We start from the raw sequence: 27,786 nt of genomic DNA, 5'->3' as shown, positions 1-27,786 counted from the left end.
CAAACTAGTGAGCAGCCAATAGTTCTAAAATCCCCAATCTTCTCTTCTGGCCATCAGAAATGCCAGTTATTATGTAATAAACACCATGTTAAAAGACAAAGTCTTCTGAAATGTCCCTCCTCACGTCTCAGTCTTAGCTAGATTTAAATGCTGTGTGAAACAACATGGGACTTATGTACTCACTGTAAACTTCTCCTCCCTTTTCTTCCGGTAGCCGAAGGAATTCTTTCTAGAAGTGGAAACGAAAGACTGTTATTTTTTTTCCCTACTTAGGAAACTTTTCATTGTGCACATTTGTGCTATTCTATAATCTTCTTAAAATAACTTTGGATTCCAAAACTTCAACCTTAAGAAGTATAAGCAAAATGACAAAAAGGTTTAAAGGACTAAAACTGATGTCCAGTTAGGCAAATAAAAGAAAAACATTTACTAAAAGAATTTACCTGTTGGCTACTTAGAATTTTTGGTAAGAGTGTGACCTGTTTGTCTATTCATCCAGTTGTAAGGACAAGGTGTAGAAAATCAGACACTAGATTACACAGGAAATTAAAATGATAACAAAATTTAATCAAATGCTCACTTGCTTATCATCAGAATTTTAAAATCCCCCAATAATCTGTCCTATCCTCCTTCCCTTACTCCTCTTAGCCTGTATACAACCACTTTAATGGCCTTCCTCTTATCCACAGGGACCTCTAAATCACAAGAACTTCCTACCCTTATTTGCCAACCTTGTGAGTTTCTACCATTCAAAAATTAGACCTTGTGAACAGGAAGTCCAGGTCATGTACTGTGGGTTATGACTGTATAAACAAACATTTATTAAGTGTCACATCAAGTCTTGAAGACACTAAAGCCAAAACAATTCCACTGCTCTGAATGAGCTCATGTGGCCTAACCAGTAATAACAAACAAAAAATTATTTATTCATTTATTTATAATTTAATGTAATTCAAAGACTACTCAAGGGCCTTGTAATACAGACACTCCTCACTTAACACTCAAGGTTTGTCCCTAAGACGAGGACATTAAGCAAATTAGTCAGTAAGTGAGGAGCTTAAAGGTGGTGTCCTGCTGTGTGTTAAGTATGTATTTTTCAATAGGTGTCACACAATACCAACTAGAATAACATAATTCTATCCATATAAAAAATACATTAGATAAGTGCCAGAAATCAAGAAGACACATCACAATACAGTATTATAAATTTGGTATAATCACTTTTATTTATACCACTATGGGTACACAAGAAAGTATAAATTTATAAACAAAGTATGTAGTCTTGTGAGATTGTGAAACACTTTCCTTTTGCCTTTTCAGTCTTCAGGACCTGCTGAACCCACCTGATATCCCATTTTCTCTTGACTGATAAACAGTACAGTGCCAGTTTTACTGTAGCATACTACCTTGACCACTACATTTTACAATCCTAGTTTCACAAATGCCAATGTAATCATGACAGATAGGATTAGCTGTTTCTGCAGTTTAACTCTCAAACTGCACTGAAAACACACACTGGACTAAGAATGAAGAACCAATGTCTTTAGAGCTTTTGTTTGTCAAAGGTTTTGCTATACACTTCATGTATGAAACTTACAGAAATAATTTCACTTAAGCTTTTCAAAGTAGGTGAAAAGAAAAAGATCAGGTAGATTGCAGTACTTGCCTTTCATTGGTCAGAGAAAAATTCTGACAGTCTATCACATCAACAACTGAGAAGATGAACTGATCTAAGAAACACTGAGTAGGTCTCACCTGCATCTTCTCTAATATCATCTCCTAATGAAGGCACACATGGCAGGAGTCAAAGACAGCAGGGAAAGCAAGCTGTGCCAAAGGACACAAGGAGAAAGCAGTGGGCAGAGACTACTCAACAATGCACATATGGATCCCAGGCAATGATGCAGACACAGATGCACTGAGAATGTCAGGCAACTCACCCAAGGATGGACATGTGGTCAACAGCACGACTGAGCAGTTAGAAGTGGAATCTAAACACTGGTCTGACTGGCTACCAGCAGAATCTGTCTACCATACCCCATAGACAAGAACTCTGTTAGGGCAGGTAAAAGCGATCCCATGGGATCAGGGAGCAGGACAACCACCAAGGGAGATGTAGGCACAGAAGGAAGTCTGGGAACTCTACAAATTGTGACTGTGACCTAATAGAGTTCAACTGCATCTTAAGTTCTTGTTTAACAATTTCTTAATACAAAAAGATGAAATCATTTAAGCTTTTTGCTCTAAAAGTAACCACTCATTGCATTTATGTAAAACCTTGATGTTTATAGTGTTCAATTTAATTTTCTGTGGTAAATTGAAAATAACTATAAAAAATATCTAAATGAAAGAAATTTAGAAAGTACTAATAGTTTATGATAGGTACAAAGTACCTGTTCAATAAAATAAGTGAACAACTCACCTCCCTCTCCCTAAACCAGGTGAAGACTCAAGACTGCCTGGCTCCACTCGCCCAGTTCCAATCTCTCTCTTGGCATAAGCTGATGGGTTTTGTATTCGTGTTCTTGTTTGACCTGTTTGCCTTGTTTGTGGGCTCCGAACACCATTAATTAGCCGATCCGCAGTGAAGTTAAATATTGAAGGACTTTCTAATAGTCCAGGTCCTCTGTCTGTACTAGGAATTGCATGGCGCAGATGAGATTTACTAGGATTCCTGTAAATAAAGTATTTGTATATGCTTGGTTAGAAAAAGACTGAGCTAGAACACAATGAGCATACTAATGTGGAACGGCTAAGCTAAATCTCCTTTCTGTTTAATAAAATTTAAAAACTGTCATTTAGCAACCAGCCACAGTGGCACAGAAGTAGTGCAACGCTCTGCAGTGCTGGAGGTTATATGGAAGATAGGCATTCAAGCTGACCTGTACACACCATGATCCTGGATGGCTGGGAAAGGCTAGGGAGATCAGTGCATGAGACCACGTTGAGGGTGCCTGTTTCTCTGTCTGCCTGTCTCTCTCTCTCATGCAAACTAAAGGGGTATTTTTTTTTTAGAATTATTTTATTTAACTATTTATTTATTTAAATTTGACCAAAGAGGGACAGAGTGAGAGAGAGAGAAAGAGGAAAAGTGAAAAGGCAAGCCTCCAGGTCTGGAACTCAAACTGTGGTTGGCCATGTGGGAGTCCAACATCTTTAACCATCAGACCACTTGCTGGCTTCATCTCTCATGGGGAAAAAAAAGATAGATAGATAGATAGATAGATAGATAGATAGATAGATAGAATGAACTAAACAACAGCAAAATCAAAACCCCGTGCTATTTGTAAGAGGTAACACATGCATGCAGGATAATGCAAACCTCTCAGCCATGTGTCAGTTGCCTCACTGTCTTTGAGTCCAGGTCTGGATTAAAAAGTAGGCACACAGTGCTAGTTGCCCTGAAAGCCTTCTCTCTATTCTACCTGTATAGGCAACTACAGCATGGTTTTAATGTATACTTTAAATAGTTTTATCTCTGATGAGCATAATGAGCAGTCAAATATCTCTCTTACTACAGATACCAGAAAGCTCATAAGCATTCAATCATTTGTTGAACTTACCTGCTCCTAGGAGTATACTGTCTGATTGAAGTCAGAGGAGATGCTGCAGGTTTGAAGGTTGGAGACGTAAACCCATTTATAAATCCAGTATTTGGAAATGGAGTTACCTAGATTCATTAAAAAAGCAATCAAGTAAATAAATCATGAAACAGGTTTTAATTTGGTTAATATTTTTGTATTTGTAGTAACCTAGGACATTTCTGTATCCTGCCAGAGATGTTATTATATTCTATGTTATATTAAATATAATTAGAGATCAAAAAAAGATGATTCTGTAAGCTTTTTACTAATGGCTAATATGCACAGAGCACTCACAACGGCCAGGAACTTTTCTACATTGTCTCAATGAATCCTTACAACAACCCAACAAGGAATGCAATTTAGATATGTAGAAACTGACATAAAGAGAGGAAATAAATTTGCTTACGATCATGTGGGTTCCTGAGCATAGGTGTTGTGAACTTTAACACATTTGTCTGGAGAAGTCCAAATGTTTTATCTAAAGGTTATTAATACTACTTCCAGAGATCAGCAGATGGTGTAATGGCTGTCACTGAACTCCCATGTAGTCAATCAGGGTTCGAGCTGGGGATCTGGCGACTTAAAACTGAAACCAGTTGCGTGAGCATGTGTGCACAAAATCCCAAGAGGAGAATGGAAAAGGTTCTACAGTGCGGCCATCCCCTGAGGGGTGATTTCTCACTTTCTGTCTCTGTCCCTCTGGCAAGTGCACACACGCTATAGCAAAAATCTATTTTTTTTTTTTTGAGAGGTTTTTGCTATAGGGCGCGTACGCTTGCCAGACAGACAGAGACAGACAGACAGACAGAAAGTGAGAAATCACCCCCAGGGGGGATGGCCACGCTGCAATCCCTTCTCCTCCACTCTCCTCTCAGGATCTTGGGCAGGCACGCACGCACGCATGCCCGGCGTGAGTTTAAACCACTGGTCTGGGACGCAAACCGCGGTGAACTACGTGGGAGTCCAGTGACATAGCCATTACGCTAACTGTTGGTCCCGCAAAAATCTATTTTTAAAAAATTACTTTCATTTCTGGCAAGAGGGAAACAATCTCTCTTATTTTCAGCAACTTTAATAAAATTCTTCAAAATTCTCAATCTTAGAAATATTTATATACCTATTGCTACTAATGTGGCTTATTTCATAATCACAGTCTTGGAGAGTGCTGATTTTTAACTTAACTCCATATAAGTCTTGCTCTAAAGATCAGAATATTTTCAAATCATAAGAAATTATTATTCAACTTCCAAGGTAAGCAGATACATGGCACACAAATATACTGACATAAAATTCAGAAGAAAATTACAAAGGGCCACAGCGTCCTTAAAAGATATAATCCTGGGATAGATAGGTGGCATGGTGATTAAGACACTGGACTCCCACATGACCCCCTACAGCTTGAGTCCTGGACCTGGTGGTTTGCTCTCTCACTTTCCCTCTCAGTCTCTTACTAGTCAAATTAAAAAATAATAAATAAAATTCAATAATTAAATAAAGTGATCTAATCCTAAATATAGTCTTTTTTTTTTTTTTTTTTGAGAGGTTTTTGCTATAGGGTATGTGCCAGAAAGACAGAGACAGAAAGCGAGAAATCACCCCCCAAGGGAGAGGGTCACACCACAATTCCTTCTCCTCCATTCTCCTCTCGGGATCTTGGGCATGCACACACGTGCACCCAGCGTGAGTTTAAGCCACCAGGTCCAGGACTGAACCGCAGTTGACTACATGAGAGTCTGCAACATAGCCACTATGCCAACTGCTGGTCCCTAGTCTTAAAAAGTTAATAATATTGTAGTAATATTAAAGCGCAGATTGTAAAATATCAGTCAGCTATTTAAAAAAATCTAGACAAGTACAAAAATAAGATAAAACTTGGTGTTGAAATGATTCTTTTTCTAAGGAAAAAAAAAAGATCACTCTAACTTCTAGACATGTGATTTCAAATACTTTCTGTATAAAAGCCATGACTTCCAGGGCACTACACTTGCTGAGGTCTTCAAGTCCCTACTCTAAAAAAAAAGTCACTAAATTGACAGAGAAAATGTAATTAAGTCCCTTGTAGTTGAAAGAGAGAAAGAAATAGAAAAAAATGGAAGTAATTCTCCTTAACTAAAGCTAAGTAGAAAATGCAATTAAAATAAGGTTTTTAGAGACAAATTAGGACCAAAACAAAATCATTCTAATTAAAAAAATTAAAAGGAACGAAAGGGAAATGCTTAAAACCTTGTGAGAATCTCCAACTCACTACTTGAGAATCTCTACAGTGTGTTAAGATTAAAAATATATCACACCAGATGAGCCATTAACCAGATTTTGGAGACTGTAAACCATGTTAAGACCAACGAAAATGAGTAATTTCACATATGTAATTTTACACAATGAACTCTAGTATTTAATAAGTTTTCCTCAACAGTTTAAAAATGGAATTGGTCATTAAAGCAATAATTTATTATCATAATTTGCTGGGAATTAACAGGTACATCTCTTCACCTTTGCACAAAGTGAAACAATGTGTTATTAGGGGTGAAAGGTTGTTTTCTACTTGTCCCTGACTGTTGGAAGCCTATGTAAACATGTTTTTCTCTTTAGAAAACCCCCTTTCACTCCCTCTGAGCCCAGGACAGGTTATACTCCTTCTGAAGGACCACACAGAAAACCATGTTCTGGACAGAATGAAAGAGATACTGGACAGGTAGGACAGCCATGCCAATTCCAAGATGTACAAAGCTCTGTCCTTATTACCCAATCAAATTTAAAGTCCACTATGCAACTGGAAATCTCTTTTGCTACAGCAAACTGCATCTCTATCAGGCTCCCCAATAAACTAGGATTATAATCCTTCACAGTACCTACTGAATGCCCGCAATGCAAATTCCAAATAAAGAAGAGACTCACCAAGGGTGGATCAAGATAGCTGTGTGTGGCTGACCACGTCTGTGGGGCAATCAGGCTGTACAGAGGAAACTGCTGTTGGGGGCTGTATACTGGAGGTAAATAGAAGGATGTTGTATAGCGCTGCTGTGTGTAAAGAGTCATGTCCAGAGGTCTAAATCCATTCTTTGGCAAAAATGTATTTATAGCTATTGCCTTTGCTTTTATTCGTGCCTGTTTGAAAATACGTATGTTTCTATTAAGATCCTTAAGAACAGCAATTTGCAAATGAATAAAATAGAAACAATGATCTTATTACCTTAATTGGTTTTCCTTGAAAAGTTTTGACTTCTTCTCGCAGGTATTTATAAGCCTAAGGGCAAAACCATCCAAAATAGCATTCTGTTAATCTTATAAGATGAACTGATCGTTAATTCCACAGCTCAAGTAAGAAGTTGCATTGTTAAAATATGGTAGATGGGTCCTAGATCACATTATTTTCCTGGCCCTCTTTGGGTCATAGATCCCTTAACATAACCTCATAATAGATATGGAACCTCTACTCAAAATTCATGTAAACAAGATTTGGACACAACTTTACCAAGTATTATTAGATACATAAGTCTTCCAAAGACCACTGGCTAAAAATCCTTACCTGAAGAAAACAATAAATACTGAGTTCCTAGAATTTGAAATTGGAATTATACTCTTCAGGAAATGAAATATTAAGAGAGGAAAAGAGAAGGTTAGGACTGTAATACTCAGGAGTCACTATTAATATAGCTCCTGTTCTTCTCCAAATTAAATCCACCACATCAACTTCCTACTTAATTTTATACCACTAAGCAGATTAATAGGGCTATACACTCTGTTTCACAGCATGGTGACTTATGTGCTATATAACCCTTTTTCTTCTATCCAATTAAAAATCCATTTATCTGGTTTTTGTATTTTCTCTTCTGAATTTCCAATAGCATTTACACTATCTTTTTTTTTTTTTTGCTGTAGGGCACGTGCGCTCACTAGACAGACAGAGACAGACAGAGAGACAGAAAGCGAGAAATCACCCCCCAGGAGGGATGGCCACGCCGCAATCCCTTCTCCTCCATTCTCCTCTTGGTGTCTTGGGCACGGACGCACATGCACCTGGCACGACCGGGCCCAGGACTCGAACCGCGGTCGACTATGTGGGAGTCTAGCGACATAGCCATTACACTAACTGCTGGTCCCATCATTTACACTATTTAATACTTTATAATATACTGGCATTCCTCTACTTGTGTTAATCTGTTTCCCATATGCTTCTTTTAAGGGCAAGGAAACTACTTTAAGCCCTTATAGCTCCTCAAAGAGCTTACTTTTTCTTTTTCTTTTTTTTTTTTGAGAGGTTTTTGCTGGAGGGTGCATGTGCTTACCAGAAAGACAGAGACAGAGACAGAAAATGAGAAATCACCCCCCCAGGGGGATGGCCAGACTGCAATCCCCCTCTCATCCATTCTCCTCTCGGGATCTTGGGCAAGCACGCACACGTGCCCCGTGTGAGTTTAAGCCACTGGGTCTAGGACTCAATCTGCGGTCAACTACAGGAATATCCCCCTGCCCAACTGCGTGTCCCTTTTTAGCCCCCCCCCCCCCCCGAGCTTACTTTTCAATATCATTAATAACACCATGCAATGAACAATGATGCCTATGCAAAATTAAGGTTAGGTTCAAATTTACAAATGGTAAAACCTTTCTCTGGCCAGACATAAGAACAGAACTGTTTCGTTAGGTACTCACCTTACATCGTCTTTGTTACATGCTTTAATAGTATGTAAACACTGTCTACACAAACATATCCATTCAAGTTTCTATAACTTGATTTCCTTTGCACTTTATATTCAAACTTAATACTACAATGTGATAGCAATCTCAAGGCCCAAATTTAATAATGTTACGTACTAGCATTAAAAATTAGTGAATGACATATTTCATAGGGCGGTGGAACAAAGAATTTACCTGTTGTGCATCAGCTTCCGTTTCAAATGTAATAAACCAATTATCATTATAGGCAAATTCACAGTTTATAAATTTTGGTAAATTATCTCCTTTAAATAGTGCTTCTACTTCCTACAAAAAAAAAAAAAAATGGAGGTTAGAAATTAATTCTCAAGTACACCTTCAAGCAGGACCTAATACACTACAATGCCCAATAATTCTCTTTTTTCAAAAAAGGCTGAAGGGTTCCGTGAGGTTTCCAGAATTAGGATCACAATGCCACAGGAAAATAATTATATACTACATTAATACCATGAAGCTAAATTAATGTGAAAAATATACTGTTTTATCCCTGAGTTGGTAACTACACAACTTATTTTGAAAAGACAACTTAGGAAATAAAAACAAAAATCAGCCAGACTTTTTTCTTGACAAGATTCAATCTACCTACCACATGATACAATTTAAAACAAAAAAAACAAAATATGTAAAGTAACAGTTTTCAGACACTGGACTCAGGTAGTATAAAAAAGTGATCCTTGAATGAGATGACTCCACAAATGCCTTGCCCAGGCACTTGGGTCAGGAGGGTGAGTGTGGCTCTAGCTCTGACCAGGGGTTTCCCCAGATCTTCAGCCTTGGAAAGAAACCACCTGACATGTCTTGGGGAAACAACTCCAGAGTGAGTTCATTGGGAAGGGAAGAGTTTGACTTCCCCCAAGAGTAGAAAAACCTAGATTCATAGGATATCAGGCAGAATAGAGAAAAAGTAGGTCCTGAAGTAAAGGCTGCTCTGATTCCACCTGACAAATATTCCTTTAAGGATTAAAATAGTTCCAAGTAACTTAACTGTATTTCAAAATAAAGCTCAAGAATATTTATACGAATACAAAAAATATTCAATCCTCACTAAAGTAAAATGTAAAATGTTTGACATCCACTCAAAAATTAATAAGCATGTAAAAAAACAGAAAAATATGATCTATAAAGAAAAAGATCAAATTAGACATAGAAATTAATACAGATGACAAAATTAGTAGACAATGACATTAAAATATCACATATATTTTATATGCTCAAAATGTACAGACTGAATATATTAAATAAATGCATGAAAAAAAAATAGCCCAGCTGCTGTGGTGACATAGGTGCCCTGCAAGGTTGAGGTACATATGGGGATTGCAGGTTTAGATACATGAGTTGGTCTAAAACCACATCAGATATATGTATGTGGGCCCCTGAGTGAGATCCTAAGGAGCTGGGGGGCTGAGGAGGGCAGATCTTGGCATGATGAGAAGCACCTATAGAGGTTGCTTTTTCTTCCTCTCAAGTGTGCATATGCACTCTCTACCATAAAAATGCTTTAAAAAAACCCAACCCCTAAATTGAACTTCTGAAGATGAAAAATATAATGTCTGAAATGAAAAATACACTGAATAGGATTAGCAGTTAGACAATTTCTGAAGAAAAGGACAGAAGAGAAAAAATACTTGAAGAAATAATGTCTCAGTGAACTTCAAGTACAATAAAACTTGAATGCTATATACCAAGGCAATAATATTGAAATCAAATTGTTTAAAACTACTGATAAAATCTTCAAAGCAGCCAAAGAAGAATAGTTGTACACAGAGGAATGAAGATAAAAAATAACAGATTTTATTGTCAGACACAATGCAGACTAGAAATATAGAAACGTTAAGTATGTTTCTAGCTCTGCAAAGGGAGACTTCTCAATCCAGAAATCTGTACTCTGCAAATTATCTCTCATATGTGAAGGTAAAATAAAGATTTTCTCAAACATACTAATGTTGGAAAAAACATTCACCACCAGCTGACCTGGTACCACAGACATAGTAAAGGAATATTGAGATCCAGACAAAGGAAAAAAGAAAGACATACTGTAAATGGTAAATACTGGATACACACAAAATACATTTTTCTTACCTTTTTTAACAAAAGAATTATTCATTTAATTTTATTTATTCATTCATTTATTTTAATTTGACTAGAGAGAATGAGGGAGATAGAAAGTGAAAAAGCAAGGCACTAGGTCTGGGACTCAAACCATGGTTGACCATGTGGTAGTGTCCAGTACCTTAACCACCATGCCACCTGCTGGTCTCCACATTTTTCTTAGTTTTGATCTTTTTAAAAGAGAACTGACTGATTTAAAGAATACACTAACAATCTATCATGGGGCTTACAAATCCAAATAATTCAAACGTATAACACAGAGGCCAACAGGTGGCATGGTCATTGAGGTGCTGGATTCCTACATGGCTGACTGCGGTTTGAGTCCTAGACCTGGTGGCTTGCTTTCTCATTTTTCTCTCTCTCTGTTCACATGCCCTATAACAAACTTTTTTAAAAAAGAAAAAAAAGTATATAATAGCATAAGGCCAGAAATGAAACTGAAGAATATTGTTGTAATACCATAAAGGGAAATGGTGTTATATCAATTAAGGGCAAATTCTGCAGAGTTAACAATAAACCCTCAAGCAACTACTAAAAAATGAAACAAAGAGCTATACCTAATAAACCAGAAACAATCATTTCATTAAAAAAAAAAAATGGGGGATAGGAAAGAAAACAAAAGAGAGAAAAAACAAGATTTCCATTTAAACCCAACTGCATTGTTAATCACTTAGATGTAAATGGGTAACACCCCAAACTAAAAGGCAGATACTTTCAGATTGGATAAGAAAAGAAAGATTCAACTACACACTCCTTTTTAAAAATTTTTGCCAGAAAGTGTGTGGGGTTACTGGAGGTGGCAGGGCACCTCTTACGGGGAATGATCACACTGCAATCCCTTCTCTATTTCTCCCTCCTTTTGGGATTTGGAGCATGCATGGACACATACTGTGTGTGTGTGTGTGTGTGTGTGTGTGTTTTCTTTAAAGAATTATTTTATTGAACTTTATTTATTTATTTTAGATTTTGATCACAAGGGACAGAGGTAAGAAAGCCAGCTGCCAGGTCCAGAACTTGAACCGTGGTCGGCCATGTGGGAGTCCAGCGCCCTTAACCACCATGCACCTTCTCAAACCACTGGGTTGGGTTTTAAACAGGTGGTCATTTGAGATGTAACCACTACACCACAGGCTGGCCCAATATATCTATCTTAAATATGAAGACACAGATGACTAGAAGTAAAAGGATAGAAAAAATATCCCATGCTAACTTCAATAAAGGAAAACTGAAGTGACTGAATTCATATCAGACAATGTAGACCTCAAAGTAAAAACAATACCAGGGAAAAACAGCCATTCCATATAAAATTATTCACCAGTTATACTTCAAAAAGTACTAAGAGAACTAACTACAAAAATTGTTTCAAGGGATTCTAAATGTCTCTATTTTTTTGTCTAATCTCTGATAAGTGTTTATTGGTTAAAAGAGAAAACGAATACATCAAGGCAAAAGCCACAGCTGACAAATGGTAAATTAGTATTACATCTAAACTCTAATCATAATTTAATGATACTAAACTAACAATCTAGCAGTGGAAAGAATGTTTATTTCCTGTCTCTAGGAAAATCCTATCTAAACTATGATTTTAAAAAAATCAGAACCAATAATTTAAAATTTTCTAATCACTGAGAAGCACTTAGTTACAATTTAAAGGAGGAGGAATTTTCTGGAAACCTCTAGCTTATACTTAGAAGCCTTAGTAGAAGAGTTCTCTAGTATATAAACCCCTTAGGAACTTAATTCCCTATTCAGATTGTTTTGGACTAATTATATTCCTTTTCTTTTCCTTCTATTTATTTATTTATTATTTTGAAGAGATTTCTGCTGTAGGGTGTGTGCTTCTCACTGGAGAGACATTGATGGAAAGTAAGAAATCACCCCTAGGGGAATGGTCACAATGCAATCCCTTCTCCTCCATTCTCGGAATTTTGGACATGCATGCACACGTGCCTGGTGTGAGTTTTAAGCCTTGGGGTCTTGGACTTCAACTGCAATCGTCCATGTGGGACTCCAGCTATGTAACCATTATACTATCTGCTGGTCCCCCCTTCCTTTACAACTTTTAATTTATTATGGGGTTTCTTCTAAACATTCTCTCTTAAGACTTTCAAATTTTCCAATAGACATAAAAAGTTTGTACTTTTGAATAATATAAATATACCTAGGTTGCTGTCTATAGCTAAAAGTAGACTATTTTATTTGGCTGTAGTTTTTACAAATATTTAAAGTCCTGAAAATTAGGACCTATGTTTTAAATATTATTTTTACTTAATAAAGATACACAAATTAGTAATGAAAATATGCTGGTCCTTGATACCCACAAATATTAGGTAAATAAAAAAAAAATACAATCCTCATTTATTTTTAACCACATATTACAAGACCATACTTAAGAGTAATATAACTTCTTACCCTACGCATAAGATTCAGTATACCTTTGTTACACTTTATCAGAGTTTTCCTTAAAGCTTCCCACATACCAATAATTCACTGGGATTGAAAAGTTGTAGCTTGTAAACATGAATAGGAATGTTTATTTCCTCTGCAAAGAAGGTGCTTTAAAAGGTATGTGCAGATGGCATAATGGTTACATCACTAGATTCCCATGTGGTCAACCGTGGTTCTAGTCCCAGACCTGGCAGCTTGAAATTCACACCCGGGCACATGTGTGTGTGAGACCAAAATCTTGAGAGGAGAATAGAGGAAAAGGGATTGCAGCATGACCATCTCCCCTGTGGGGAAATTTTCTGCTTTCTGTCTCTCTCTCTCTGTCTCTCCAGCAAGTGCATGTGCCTTATAGCAAAAATCTTTTTTTTTCTTTTTAAAAAAGGATATGTAACATGAATAACATGGCTTAAATCATGTAGGAGAAGATACAAATACTCCCTAGATATCTAGTTTATTGGGTTCTTTGAGAGTCCCCACAACAGGCAGTTACTGTATTCTGAGGTGGCTAAGAACTAATCTTACGAGCTAAGTTCCAAGCACTCCCTATGAAGACTTATCTTTTTTATCTCAAGGCATAATCATCAGTATGTTTCCCATAGAAAGCACCTTAGTTTACTCATTTGGACAAGTAACAGATTTTACAGCAATGCAGTAGCAGCAGATTGCTTTTCATTATTCTTAAAACTATCAAATAGAATGGCTATCTGAAATTGCTTCAATTAACAGTTCTTTAAGGCTATCTCCAGACATCATTTTCACCAATAAAAAGATGACTATTTTTTTACTTGTAGGTGTAAAACAACAGATGAGTAAACTAAAGGACATAGTAACTTAGATCCAGCAACAACTACTGCTCTCCTCAAGGAGCTTTCACAATGTCCCTTTTCTCATAAGAATATTTGTTTGAAAAGGTTACTTATCATAAAAATGGCTTTTATCTTAATTTGTGGTCTTACTGTTTTAGTTTTAAATAAATATTTAAAACTCTGCTCGTTTTTAATGCCTAAATATGTAAATACATCAACTCTCACTATCTTTTTAATGTAAAGCCTATAAAGGAGTCCCCAGACCAAAAGGTTCCGTTCCACAAGTGAATCACACTGTAACTGTCTATCGGTTTGTGGAAATCCAGGAAAAACAGTATAACTGTATTTATTCTTAGAAATACACTCACCATAATCAGAAGTGGAAAAAAAAATTAAAAACCAATAGAACACCCTCAGAAAAATCTGTAAATCAGAGAAGAAATTACTTACTTCCACAGGGGTAGATTCAGATATTTCACGCAGTATTACTATGCAACGATTTTGATTTGGCCTTACTTTTTCTCCCTTTTCATCCACTTGGACTAAAGGTAAAGCTATAAAGAGAAGAAAAATCAATGGTAAAGCAAATATTAAAACATGATGCTCCAATGGAATATGTGATACAGTATTACTAAACATAATTTTTAGGAACCAGTATTAACTAGCAAATTATCAAAAGTTTTGATAATCTGGGAACCAGCAGTTAGCGTAATGGCTATGTCGCTGGACTCCCACGTAGTCGACCGCGGTTCGTGTCCCGGACCCGGTGGCTTAAAACTCACGCCGGGCGCGTGTGCGTGCGTGCCCAAGATCCCGAGAGGAGAATGGAGGAGAAGGGATTGCGGCGTGACCATCCCTTCTGTCTCTATGTCTCTCTCTGTCTGTCTGGTGAGCGCACGCGCCCTACAGTGAAAATCTCTCCAAAAAAAAATAAAAATAAAAATAAAAATAAATAAAGTTTTGATAATATAACACAAACTATCAAAAGATATTAGATCAATCTTGTATGCTACATTTTTCAAAGCTAAGAAACATGTTAGTTAAAAAAAAAATCCTGTAAGAGCTATAATACATGTAATACTATGAAACAAAAGTTCTAAACAATTCAGATACTAAAAGTAGATTAAAATACAGGGTTAATGGCTTTCTCCTTTCAACAAGCCTCTAAAATAAAATAACTTCATCTTACTGTAACTATTATTTTACAATAGCTCTGAGACTCACACCAAGTTCCTGTGTATTCTTCCCCAGTTCTCCCAAATGGTCCTATCTTAGATAACTGCAGTACATCATTAACACCAAGGATGCTGATGTAGGTGCAATGCTACCAGCTTAGAAGCTGCCCTAATTCAGATTTCAGTAGTTTTGATGTATACTTCTTTTTTAAAGTTTGTGTTTTAATATCACTTCTAAATCCAGGGCTTATGTTGTGTAGATCTGGGTCACAACACACCATGATTACAATCCAATAAAGACACCAAATGTCAGCATCAGAAATGAGAGTGGTAGTATCACTGAAGTTTTACCAATTAAAAAAAAATTATTCATTCATTCATCTATTTCAATTCAACCAGAGAGAGACAAACAGAGGGAAAGTGAGAAAGCAAGCCATCAGGTCTAGGAGTCGAACCATGGTTGGCCATGTGAGAATACCCAGCACCTTAACTACTAAGTCACCTGCTGGTCCCCAAGTTTTACCAATATTAAAAGGATAAGGAATATTACAAAAAATTTCACATTTATCATTTTGACAATTTATATGAAGCAAACATTTCTTAAAAGACACAAACTAAAACATCTCACTTTAGGAGGAAGAGGTAACTGGAATAGAGCAATATCTATGAATGAAATAAAATTTGCAGTTACAAATCTTCTCACCAAGAAAACTCAACACCCACATAAGTTTCACTACAGAATTACATTAACCTATACATCCATTAACCGACAAACAAATGAACAAAATGGAATACTATTCAGCCATTAAAAGAATGAAATTCTATCATTCGAGGCAACATGGGCAAACCCAGAGGACATTATGTTAAGTGAAATATGCCAGGTTCAGGAAGAAAAAAAAGTATGTTCTCACTGATATGTGGAAACTGAAAAAGCTGACCTCTCATAGAGAATGGAATGGTGGATTACTAGTGGTGGAGAGGGAAAACAGAAAGCTGCGGAGAGGCGGATAGGGAGATGTTGGTTAGCAAATACAAAATTGTAGTCTGATGGAATGAGTTCTAGAGTTCTATAGCACAGCAAGGTAACTACAGTTAATAAATCATTGTATATTTCAAAATAGCCAAAAGAAAGAATTTTGACTGTTCCCAACACAAAGTAATGATAGGTGTTTTAGATGACTGACATGTTCATTTGATGAAGGAACAACTGGATGACCACATGCAAAAAAAAAAAAAAAAAAAAAAAAAAAAAAAAAAGAAGTAAAAAAGAAATTCAGACACAGATCTCATACTGCTTACAAAAATTAAAATAGGTCACAGACATAAATGTAAAATGCAACAATATAAAACTCCTAGAAAAAACATAGGAGAAAATCTAGATGACCTTGAGTTTGGGGATAACTTTTAGACACAAAACCAAAGGCACAATTCATGAAACAAAGGACTGATAAAGCTGGATTTCATTAAAACTTAAAACTCCTGCTCTGTGAAAGATAGTATCAAGAGAATAAGATAAGACACGGGTCATAGAAAATATTTCCAAAAGATACATCTGGTAGATTATTCACCAAATACACAAAGAACTCAAAATTCAGTAAGAAAATAGAGATGACTGAAAAATGGGCAAAACACCTGAATGGACACCTCACAAAAGAAGACTAACAGACGATGGGACCAGCAGATGGTATAGCAGTTACATCGCTGGACTTCCACATAGTTAACCGTGGTTTGCATCCTGGACACAATGGCTTCGAAATCATGCCGTGTGTGTGTGTGTGTGTGTGTGTGTGTGTGTGTGTGTGTACACACGCGCGCACAAGATCCCAGGGGGAAAATGAAGAAGACTGTGGCATGGCCATCCCCTCAGGGGGTGATTTCTCACTTGCTCTCTCACCGTGTCTGTCTCCCTCCTAACTCCCCCACCCCGTCCTGCAAGTTCACGCTCCCTAAGGCAGAAATCTATTTTAAAAAGTCTGACAGACAGCAAACAAACATGTATGAGAAGATGCTCTACATCATATGTCATTAGGGAATTGCAAATAAAAACAATGAGAGAGACCAGCAGTTAGTGTAATGGCTATGTCGCTGGACTCCCATGTAGTTGACCATGGTTTAAGTCCTGGACCTGGTGGCTTAAAGTGACGCTGGGCACATGTGCGTGTGTGCCCAAGATCCCGAGAGGAGAATGGAGGAGAAGGGATTATGGCGTGGCCATCCCCCCTGGGGGGTGACTTCTCGCTTTCTGTCTCTCTGTCTCTCTCTGGCTTTCTGGTGAGCACACGCACCCTATAGCAAAAATCTCTCTCTCAAAAAAAAATGAGATACTGCTACACATATGTGAGAATGGTCAAAATCTAAAACACAGACAGCAACAAGAACTCTCATTCATTGCTAGAGGGAATGCAAAATAGTTTAGCCATTTTGGAAGGTAGTTTGGTTGTTCACTATAAAATGAACCATTCTCTCAGCATATAATCCAATGACAGTGGTCTTTGATATTTACCCAAATTAACTGCAAGTCTACACAAAAACCCACACACAGATGTTTATAACAACTTTATCCGTAACTACAAAATCCTGGGAGCTAAGATGTCCTTCAGTAGGTAAATAGATGAACTATGATATATCCAGACAATGGGATATCACTCAGTGATTAAAAAAAGATGAGCTATCAAATCATGAAAAGACATGGAAGAATCTTATGCATATTGCTAAGTTAAAGATGACAATATGAAAAAGCTACATACTAATTCTAACCCTAGAACATTCTGGAAAAGGCAAATCTATGGAGACAGTAAGAAGATGATCAGTAGTTGCCAGGGGTTAGGGGGGTTAGTGGTGAAGTAGGGATGAAGAGTTGGAGCACAACGGATTTTGAGGGCAGTGAAACTGCTCTGTATGATGCTGCAATCATGTATACTTATTCAAACCTATAGAACATACATCAAAAGTGTATCCTAATACAAACCACGGACTCTGGGTGATAATCAAGTGTCAATGCAAGTTCATCGGTTATAATAAGTCTTCCACTCTGGTGGACAATGCTGATAGTGGAGGAGGCTGTATGGGTCTAGGTGTTGGGGAGGGGTTTGTAAGAATTCTCTATACTTGGCTCTTAATTTTTCTGTTAGTCTAAAGTTGCTCTAAAAAATTTAGGGAACCAGCAGTTAGCGTAATGGCTATGTCGCTGGACTCCCACATAGTTGACTGTGGTTCACGTCCCGGACCCGGTGGCTTAAAATTCACGCCAGGCGCGTGTGCGTGCGTGCCCAAGATCCCGAGAGGAGAATGGAGGAGAAGGGATTGCGGCGTGACCATCCCCTCTGGGGGGTGATTTCTCGCTTTCTGTCTCTATGTCTCTGTCTGTCTGGTGAGCGCATGCGCCCTATAGCGAAACCTGTCAAAAAAAAACAAAAACAAAAACACCAAAGTGTATAGCAACTTTATCTATAAATGCAAAAATTTAAAATTTAAACTATAAAAAGGCATATTTGGGGGGCTTATGAATAGACACTTCAGCAAAGGAAAAGGAGGGCAAATAAGCACATGAAAAGATGCTGAGTATCATTAATCTTAGAGAAATAGAAATTAAAACTGCATCAGATACCACTACCCATCTATTAGAAAATCTAAAATTGAAATAACTGCATACCAAGAGTTGGCAAGGATGTAGAGCAACTGGTGCTATTATCACTACTGGTGATGTCCAATTATAAAAATGGCCCAACCACTTGGAAAACAGGTGGGCAGTTTCACAAAGTTAATTATATACCTACCATACAATCCAAACATTCCACTCTATGAGACAGGAAGGTACATGGCTAAGCAGAAACTTGCACACAAATGTTTAAAGCAACTTTATCTGTAGTAGTTAAAACTGGCAATAACCTACATGTCTACTGATTGGTAGGTAAATAGACTAATTGTGATATAAATATTCAATAGACTATTACTTAGTAAAAAAGCAATGATCTACCGATACACTCAAGAACAAAATAGATATGCTGAGTTAAAGTCAGACTCCACCCCACAAAGTGATATTGTGTGACTGATTCAATTTATATGTTTCTAGAAAATGCAAACTAATATTGCTTCTTAAGTCTTCTGGCTAAGATCAAGTATAAAGACAGAAGGCTGCCTGGAAACTTGGTAGTGATGGATATGCTCATTATCTTGACTGTGGTATTTGCATAGATGTAGAAATGTCAAAAACTTACCAAACATATACTTAAAATGTGTAATCTAAAATATGTAATTCTACCTCAAGAAAACTATATAAAACAAGATAGGTGAAACCCTTTATATTTCTCCCCTTCCTCAATTCATTTGCCCCTATAACATTTATACTGAATTAGAAGTTTCATTCCTATTTGTGTTTTTATACTATTATCATGTACCCCTAAAGCCATAAATTACATTGTTCCGTTGTATACACATTCAATCTTCATACACATGGTATCGTATTGTACATAATTGGAAATATGTTATCAAAGTAATGATTTTAAAATTTACTCGTACTGGGACCAGGAGTTGGCATAATGGCTATGTCTCTGGACTCCCATGTAGTCAACCGTGGTTCGAGTCCTGGACCTGGTGGTTTAAACTCAAACTCACTCTGGGTGTGTGTGTGTGCATGCCCAAGATCCCAAAAAGAGAATGGAGGAGAAGGGATTGAGGCATGACCATCCCCCCGGAGGGTGATTTCTTGCTTGCTATCTCTTTGTCTCTCTCTCTCTCTTTCTGGTGAGTGTACACGCCCTATAGCAAAAACCTCTCCAAAAATAAAAAATTACTTATTGAGAAAATGAAGACCTAGCTCATTTTAATATTCCTAGTATTTGTTATGTGACTACAACACAATATATTTATTCTGGTGACAAATAATTTAGTATGCCTTTTTTTTTGAGAGAGAGATTTTTGCTATAGGGCACGTGTGCTCTCCAGAAAGACAGACAGACCAAGAGACAGAAAGTGAGAAATCACCCCCCTCCCAGGGGGGATAGTCACTCTGCAATCCCTTCTCCACTCTCCTCTCAGGATTTTGGGCACGCATGCATATGTGCCTGGCATGAGTTTTAAGCTGCTGGGTCCAGGACTCAAAAAATGGTCAACTTTGTTGGAGTCCAGTGATGTAACCATTATAGCATCTGCTGGTCCCTTAGTATGCTTTGTTTAATTAGCCATTTTAATCACATTAAGTGTAAAAACAAAAGCATTTGAATCATATATACTATGACATGCTTTATATGTGTACTATAAAAATAGGATAGAAATATATAAACTTACAAGTTAATTAACACTAAGGTTAACAGTATTCAAATTAAAATACGTACCAAGTATTCACTCTTTTTTTCTTTCTTTTTTTTTTTTTTTTTTTTGCTATAGTGCAAGTGCACTTGCCAGACAGAGACAGAGAGACAGAGGCAGAGAGAGAGAGAGAGAGAGAGAAAGAGAAAGTGAGACATCACCCCACAATCCCTTCTCTTCCATTCACCTCTTGGGATTTTGGGCAGGCATGTACATATGCCTGGTGTGATTTTCAAGCTGCTAAATCCGGGACTTGAACCATGCAGTTAGCCATGTGGAGTCCAGCTGCCTTAACCTGCACACCACCTGCTGGCCCTCAAGTGTCCATTTCAGACACAGAGTACTTTGGGGTGGGGAGAGGATTTAAAAATAAGACAAGAACTCCATTTCTGGGGTATTACATATGTCAGCCATTTTCAGAGCCACAACAAATATGATAATATGTGAACTATATTCCGAATGCATAGGTTACTATAGATGCAGGCATATTTTCTTTCTGTCCAAAAATTAGTGAAAAAATACAAATAAGACACTAAAGAGTTGAATGTGAACAGGTAAAAGGCAATATTACAATTCAAGAGCCATCCAAAATTACAGACCTGGAGAACAGTAGGAGGAGCTGAGGTGGGGATTGTTGACCAGGTTGTTCATGGATAGACTCCTTTAAAGAACTACACAGAGCAGACCCAGCTAGTGGCATGGTGGTTAAGGCAGTTGGACCCCACATGGTTAACTGCGTGGTTGGGGTCCTGGACCTGGTGGCTTGAAAAACATGCCAGGTCCATATGCATGTGCACCCAAAGTCCCAAAAAGGGGCAGAAACAGAGGAGACTGGCATGACCATGGTCCATGGGGTATGCTTTGTTACTCTCTCTCTTTTTCTCTATCTCTCTCTAGTGAGTACATGCATTTTTGGGCAAAATTTTAAAAAGGAGTGGGGGATAGAACTGACTACACAGAGCAATGAGTGTCCTCACAGTCTTCATGAATAACCCCTACCCAGTACGTATCAACTGAGAAATGATCCTTTGTGAGGCAGTAAAGAAATAACAAAAATATAGGGTTCATAATAATAACCAACACGACTATTAGCAGAGTATAGATGGGTGCAAGAATGCTGCTGGCCTTTTAATGAGTGGTGGTTTCGGTTTAATGTTGACATGGGATAGCATACCACCACCTGGAAAATGGTGGCACAGTGTTCAGGTTAAGAGAACTTACGGTTGCCAGTTTCTCTTCACTGTTTGCTTCAGTAATTTAAAAAGCTACCATTTTTGTCTAAGAACTAAAAAAAACAGAAGACAATTTCTATTTGTGAATAAAGATACTCATCTTTTGGGGCCAGTAGGTGGTGTGGTGGTTAAGGGCACTGGGCTCTCACATGGCTGACAATAGTTCGTGACTCAAGCTTGGTGGCCTGCTTTCTCAGTTTCTCTCTCTCTCTCTCTCTCTCACTCTGGTGAAATTAAAAAATAAATGGAAAATAAAGTTAAATAAAAATACTTATTAAAAAAAGGTATTCACCTTTCTACATTATTGTTAACACAACACATACACAAATCCTATTGGCTTTGCCATCAGCACAGCTAAGCCAGGGACAATATGAAAACTCTTCTATGTAAGTAATGAGAAGTGATGATAGTGAGATAAATTAAAGGCTTTAAGTCAGATATAGCAATGTCCAATCATTTAAAAGTCTGTAGGCAGTGGGGTGAAGAGAGACCAGTGTTACACAATATAGCAACTTGAAAAAGGAAACTGAAAATAATTCACAAGGTATTCATAGCCCTGTGGGAAAAAAAAAATTTTTTTGAGAGATTTTTGCTATAGGACACACATACTCGCTGGAGAGACAGAAAGATAGAAAGTGAGAAATCAGCCCCGGGTCGGGGATGGCTATGCCACAATCCTTTCTCTTCCATTTTCCTCTCAGGATTTTGGGCACACATGCCTGACGTGAGTTTTAAGCTGCCAGGTCTGGGACTCAAACTGCAGTCAACTATGTGGGAGTCCAGTGACGTAACCATTACACCATCTGCTGGTCCCCAAAAGTGTATTTTTATAGTTAAAAGACAATCTATTTTAAAAGAAATCCAATGCAATATAAATTTAAGAGAAGGAATCCACAGTTAAGTCTTCTAGGCAGGAAGCATCCTGAGAGTCCCAGAAAACACTGGAAGAAGCAGAGATATCATCACTGAACTGTGGTGACAATTTCACCCAGGTATCAGGTGTCAAAAATTCCCTATAGTACACTTTATGTCAATTATACCTCAGTAGAATCAATTTCTTAAAAATAAGAAAAAATACCCCAGATAGGTTGTAGAAGCCTAAATTTACAATGTAAATAAGCCAGGATATAAACCACCACCACAATGGTGAGATGACAGGTAGCACTTTAACTATCTATTAATACATTTCCTGAAATTCCTGTAGTTCTCTATATAATGTTAAAATATCCGTTTGATGTTGCCAAATGTCAAAAAACCCCCAACTGCATTCACAATATCCTTTCAGGGAAAAATGCAATAATATTTCATCAAAACTTAAGTAAGAAGTTGAAATTTGAAACAAATCCCTTTAGTGGTCAAAACATGAATTAAACAATTATTTTGTTTCTTATAAATGTAATAACTGTCTTTAAGATCTCCATTAAAAAAATATTTTTCTATTCTTCAAATGACCCACAATCTATTTGAGGTTTCATTGCATACTCAACCAGCACTCCCAAGGGTTCAGGCACTGCACCAGCACTATGATGACTGGATACAAGGGAACAGAAAGCCAGGGAAGATTCTACTTGCCCACAAGTGCCTTTACACACGATGGCTGTAGAATCAAAGTGTCATGCTGATAAGTAAAGACAAGTGTCATATACTTACATCTTAGGACTTCAACAATCAAATCCACATCAGTACTGAGTTTCTTGATATGGTCAAGGTTAGCTACCGTTGTAATTGGCACATACTGATCGCTATCCATCTGTGATATAAGATACATGTCACTAGCAAGATTCTCCCTGTTGAAAGAAAATGATCTTGTTTAATAATTATTTCTTTTTCATTTTTGGAGAGATTTTCGCTATAGGGCACGTGCGCTCGCCAGACAGACAGAGAGAGACATTAGAGACAGAAAGTAAGAAATCACCCCCCAGGGGGGCTGGTCACGCCACAATTCCTTCTCCTCCATTCTCCTCTCGGGAGTTTAAGCCACTGGGTTCGGGACGTGAACCGTGGTCGACTACGTGGGAGTCCAGCGACATAGCCATTACACTAACTGCTGGTTCCCAATCATTATTTCTTTTAAAAGGAAATCTCATCTATAGCAAAACCAGTTTCACAAGAGATATAGGGTAAGAGGTATGGCATCATTTGGAGTTAGAGGGGAGCTCAAACACCATCTATTGCTTGCTACTCCTTTGGTCTTAGGTAGATTTTTATCAAAGACACTTGGAGAGGCAGAATAAGCAAAAGTACTATGCACTTTCATCAAGAGTAATAAGAGATTGCTCTTTTTTAAGATGTAGCTATTTTCATTAGAAAAGTATGAAAAGGCCAGGATAAGGTCAGTACCAGAAGAGATACTGTAAATTCTCAACACCTGCTGAAGCAGCTACAAACCTGGCTCTGGTTTCCCAGCAGCCAGAATTAAAAGAAGGAAACAGTGGACCAGCAGCTGGCATAATGGCTATGTCGCTGGACTCCCATGTAGTTGAACGTGGTTTGAGTCTCGGACCCTGTGGCTTAAACTCACGCCAGGAACATGTGCATGCGTGCCTAAGATCCTGAGAGGAGACTGGAGGAGAAGGGACTGCAGAGTGGCCATCCCCCCAGGGGATGATTTCTCGTTTTCTGTCTCTGTCTTTCTGGCGAGTGCATGCGCCCCATAGCAAAAACCTCTCCAAAAAAAGAAGGAAACAGAGTTGTCCCTGTAGTATAATGGTTGCAGGAACTTGATCCCACTTGGCTGACCTGTGTTCAAGACCCAGTCCCAGCAACTTGAAAAACATGCTGAATGTGTGTATATGTGTGTTCATGCCCCAAATCCCAACAGACTGGAGAAATGAGAGAGAAGGGATAGAGGTGTAGTCACAACCCACTGCGGGGTGGGGAGGGTTTCCTCACTCTCTTTTCTGCAGAGCACACAAACCCTCTGACAACTAGACAAAAAAATAAAAAAGGGAAGAAAACAGGACCCCATGGGGTCAAAGGTAAGCCACAAATAATTAGCAGTACAGACCAAGATGAGCTATTTCCTAGCATTTTGGTCAAAGATAAATGTTTCCTATGAATTCTCAGGGAAAAGACTATGCATAATAGAGTGAACAAAGCTGCCAAAACGAAATATGACAAAAACCTCTCCTTACAGTTTACCGTACTACCTCTGTGAGGGCCAATGAAAATCGTGTCTAGTCACAGTAACTGACATGCAGGGAAATGCTGCTCTGCTCAGCATTTCAGCTGGTCATCAGAAGAACAGTAGGTATGGGAGTGGCACAGACCTGGACTTTTCTACTTTAGCCACAGCATCTTTTGTTTCTTAAACTGTCACCATGGAATACTGTGTTCCTAATCTGAGACTCCATGGAACTGAAAAGAAGGCCAGCACAGAGCTCATGGCTCAGCCTCATGTAGCTCCATGGCCTCTGAGGAGTGTTCAGGTACCTTTGTAAGATCTTTACGGCTCCAAAGAAAACACCTGAAATACCACCACTTACTGAAAGAAAACTTTACATACGGCCAATCAGTTATCTTCATACTCAATCCTATCTTCCTCTCTGTGCATCTGCCTTTTGAATGTTAAAAATTCTATTATATTTTTCAATAGAAAAGGCACAGCTTAGAAGAAAAAAAAAACCTAAAAATATGAGTACAATATAAGTAAAACTATTTGCTACTGCTGTGTCTCGTATATTTTGAGAAATGACGCAGAACATTTGTTCTCAAACTTTAGTGAGAAGTAAGTCCTTAACTCTCCACTCTCAAGGACTCTTGATTTAGTGGGCACAGAGTGAACCTAGAAAACTATTTAAACAGCAAATCTGAGGATGATCAGCAAGATAAATCTCTAGACCCAGCTTTGAGGATCACTGATCTGATACTTATGGTTCAGTTCTCCAACATGGCAATAGGTCACTACTTAGTATTTTAGACTACTTATTAAAGGTACACACACACACACACACACACAGACACACACACAGGATATTAACAGATAGACACACTATTGTTACTCAAAACATCACATTTATATATGACAATAACTACTGTACAAAACCTTAGATATTCTAGAAAAAAATCACTACCAGCCTTACCTAGATAAGCAGAATTCCAATGTTTTTTTAAGTACTTCTCTGGGGTCTTCTTGGACTTCTGGTTGCGACTCATTTCCCCCTGTATAAAAGTAATGATCAATTTATGAAAAATGGCTTAAAATCTACCAGACAGTTCAGTCAACAAGCAGATAGTTGAGCACTGCAATTCTACTCTTTTAAATATACGTATTAACACATCTATATAAGTATATGAAGAAAAAGAAAAATGCTATTATTTTATCTACTAAAAGTAAACCATGCAAAAAACAAAGAAATCCTCTCCCTTCTGCTCAAAAAAAACCAAAAGGGATAAAATTTAGAAAAATAATCTAAGTTTCATTAGCAAAGTTTAGCAGGTGCTTTTTAAACACACACACACAAAAAAAGGTTTAAGCTTTGCTTCGCTTCCTAAAACATTTTAAGATAACTTTTAAGAACACAGACATTAAATAATAATAAAATAAAGAAAAGAATTAAAATAAAGAGAAGATAAATATAGGCAGAAAACCAAGGCTGGGGATCATAAACACATAGGCCACAAGGACTAGATAGTTTCTATGCTAGAGACTTAAATTTATCACTAAATTTCCAAGAAGTTAAAGAACAAGCAAGAAACTGATGTCTTACAAGTTTTTATCAAAGAACACTAAATAAACCAGATCCTTCAGGATAAAACAAAAGCTAGTTCTAAACCCTAGAAGAAATTTCTCCTCAGAAGCTGCCAGCCATGGTGGGTGGTTTGTGTTCCTATACCTCCAAGAGAATAAACTGGAGTCTAGGCTATGGCCCCCACAACCCCAGATGCAGTGTGAACAGGTAGTTAGCAATGTTGGGATGAAACCCCTATGCTCCTATACAAATTATCAGGGCCCAAGTGTGCATAATGTGTCATGTTAATAGAAGAGACACTTACATTTTACAAGTCAAAGACCATAAAAAGACAAAGGCAAAGTAGGGGCATTTAGAACAAATGTGGAAGTCAGAGAGTGCAAGTCATCCTTATACAGTGAGTTTTTAAAAAATCTACCCCCCCCAAGAAGACAACAAAATGGCTAAAACTAAAAACAAACCTAAACCATGGGACTCATTAAGACCAAAAACTGAAAACATAATTTGATGTCATTTCTTCAACCAAAAGGCTTCTGATCATCCATTTATATTCATATTCCACTCCCTCCTAGAGAAATCTAAATTCACTGTGGATTCAGCCTCAATAAGGCAAAGCTTCTTCTCTCACAAAGCCAATATGCTAGTGGGAAAGGCAGACAACAGACAGTTAAATCAGCAACTACACAGCATCCTATCAGTCACAGACACAGAGAAAAACCAGTTAGGGCAAGGGACAAAAAAATCCTGGTGCTGCTTGGGACAGGAGAAGCCATTAGGTGTGAATGTGTAGCAGTGAGGTACATGGGAAGGTGAGGGTGCCTTCTAAGCAGTGGCATCACAAGTGCAGTGGCCTTGAGGGGCAGAGTTAAGAGACAGTAAAAGCCCAGCACAGATGAGGAGTGAGGGAACACAGTAAGAAATGAGCCCACAAAGGCAGGGGTGTGTGAATCAGATCATATAGGACATTCAAATTCTAAAGTCAACAGGAGGCCAATTCATGCTGATGCTTTGGAAAGGCCTGTGTGGTTCCATGGTGCAGGCAAAAGCTGTCAGGAAGCTAATGTAGCATAACACAGCATGCTCAGGCCTCTTCAGGTACAGGTGGTGGTAAGGTCAAGCATGTAGGAGAGAAGCCTAGGATTACAACTGCCTTTAGGGGAGAAAGGTAAGGGAGTTAAGGACAGAGAAGCCAGGGAAGTGGAAGACAGACACCAGAAGGACACAATGTTGGAAGTTGAGAGGGAGGAGTTTCACAGTTGAAGGCATCTACTGTACAATGACATAGGAGGAACCAAACAAATAAGTAAGAACTAAGTCCCAGCCTGGCCATACTAAATTAATTAAAAGCTGGACAAAAACAGTCTTGGGGCTATGGTAAGGACAGCTCAAATCTTCCTGGGCTAGATTCAAGAAGAAATGGGGGGAACCAGCAGTTAGCGTAATGGCTATGTCGCTGGACTCCCACGTAGTTGCCCGCAGTTCGCGTCCTGGACCCGGTGGCTTAAAACTCACGCCGGGCGCGTGTGCGTGCGTGCCCAAGATCCTGAGAGGAGAATGGAGGAGAAGGGACTGTGGCGTTACCATCCCCTCTGGGGGGTGATTTCTCGCTTTCTGTCTCTATGTCTCTCTCTGTCTGTCTGGCGAGCGCACGCGCCCTACAGCAAAAACCTCTCAAAAAAAAAAAAAAAAAAAAAAAAAAAAGGAGGAGGGGAATGGGGGAA

The 27,786-nt window shown here is 38.1% G+C and overlaps 1 protein-coding gene across 1 annotated transcript in view; it reads right to left on the bottom strand.

Annotated features, from left to right (window-relative positions):
• The window catches only part of LARP4B (La ribonucleoprotein 4B), a 78,746-nt gene that overhangs the window by 12,745 nt on the left and 38,215 nt on the right, over window positions 1-27,786 (bottom strand). The window contains 9 exon segments of the mRNA XM_006141343.3: window positions 184-229; window positions 2,423-2,674; window positions 3,564-3,670; window positions 6,480-6,689; window positions 6,775-6,828; window positions 8,454-8,564; window positions 14,111-14,214; window positions 23,025-23,161; window positions 25,457-25,535. Coding sequence (XP_006141405.1) covers window positions 184-229; window positions 2,423-2,674; window positions 3,564-3,670; window positions 6,480-6,689; window positions 6,775-6,828; window positions 8,454-8,564; window positions 14,111-14,214; window positions 23,025-23,161; window positions 25,457-25,535 — 1,100 coding nt within the window.

Source organism: Tupaia chinensis, unplaced genomic scaffold, assembly GCF_000334495.1.
Source record: "Tupaia chinensis unplaced genomic scaffold, TupChi_1.0 Scaffold000052_1, whole genome shotgun sequence".
Classification (NCBI taxonomy): Eukaryota; Metazoa; Chordata; class Mammalia; order Scandentia; family Tupaiidae; genus Tupaia; species Tupaia belangeri.
The sequence above is the reverse complement of the archived record's forward strand: the minus strand, read 5'-3'. Positions and strand labels throughout refer to the sequence as shown.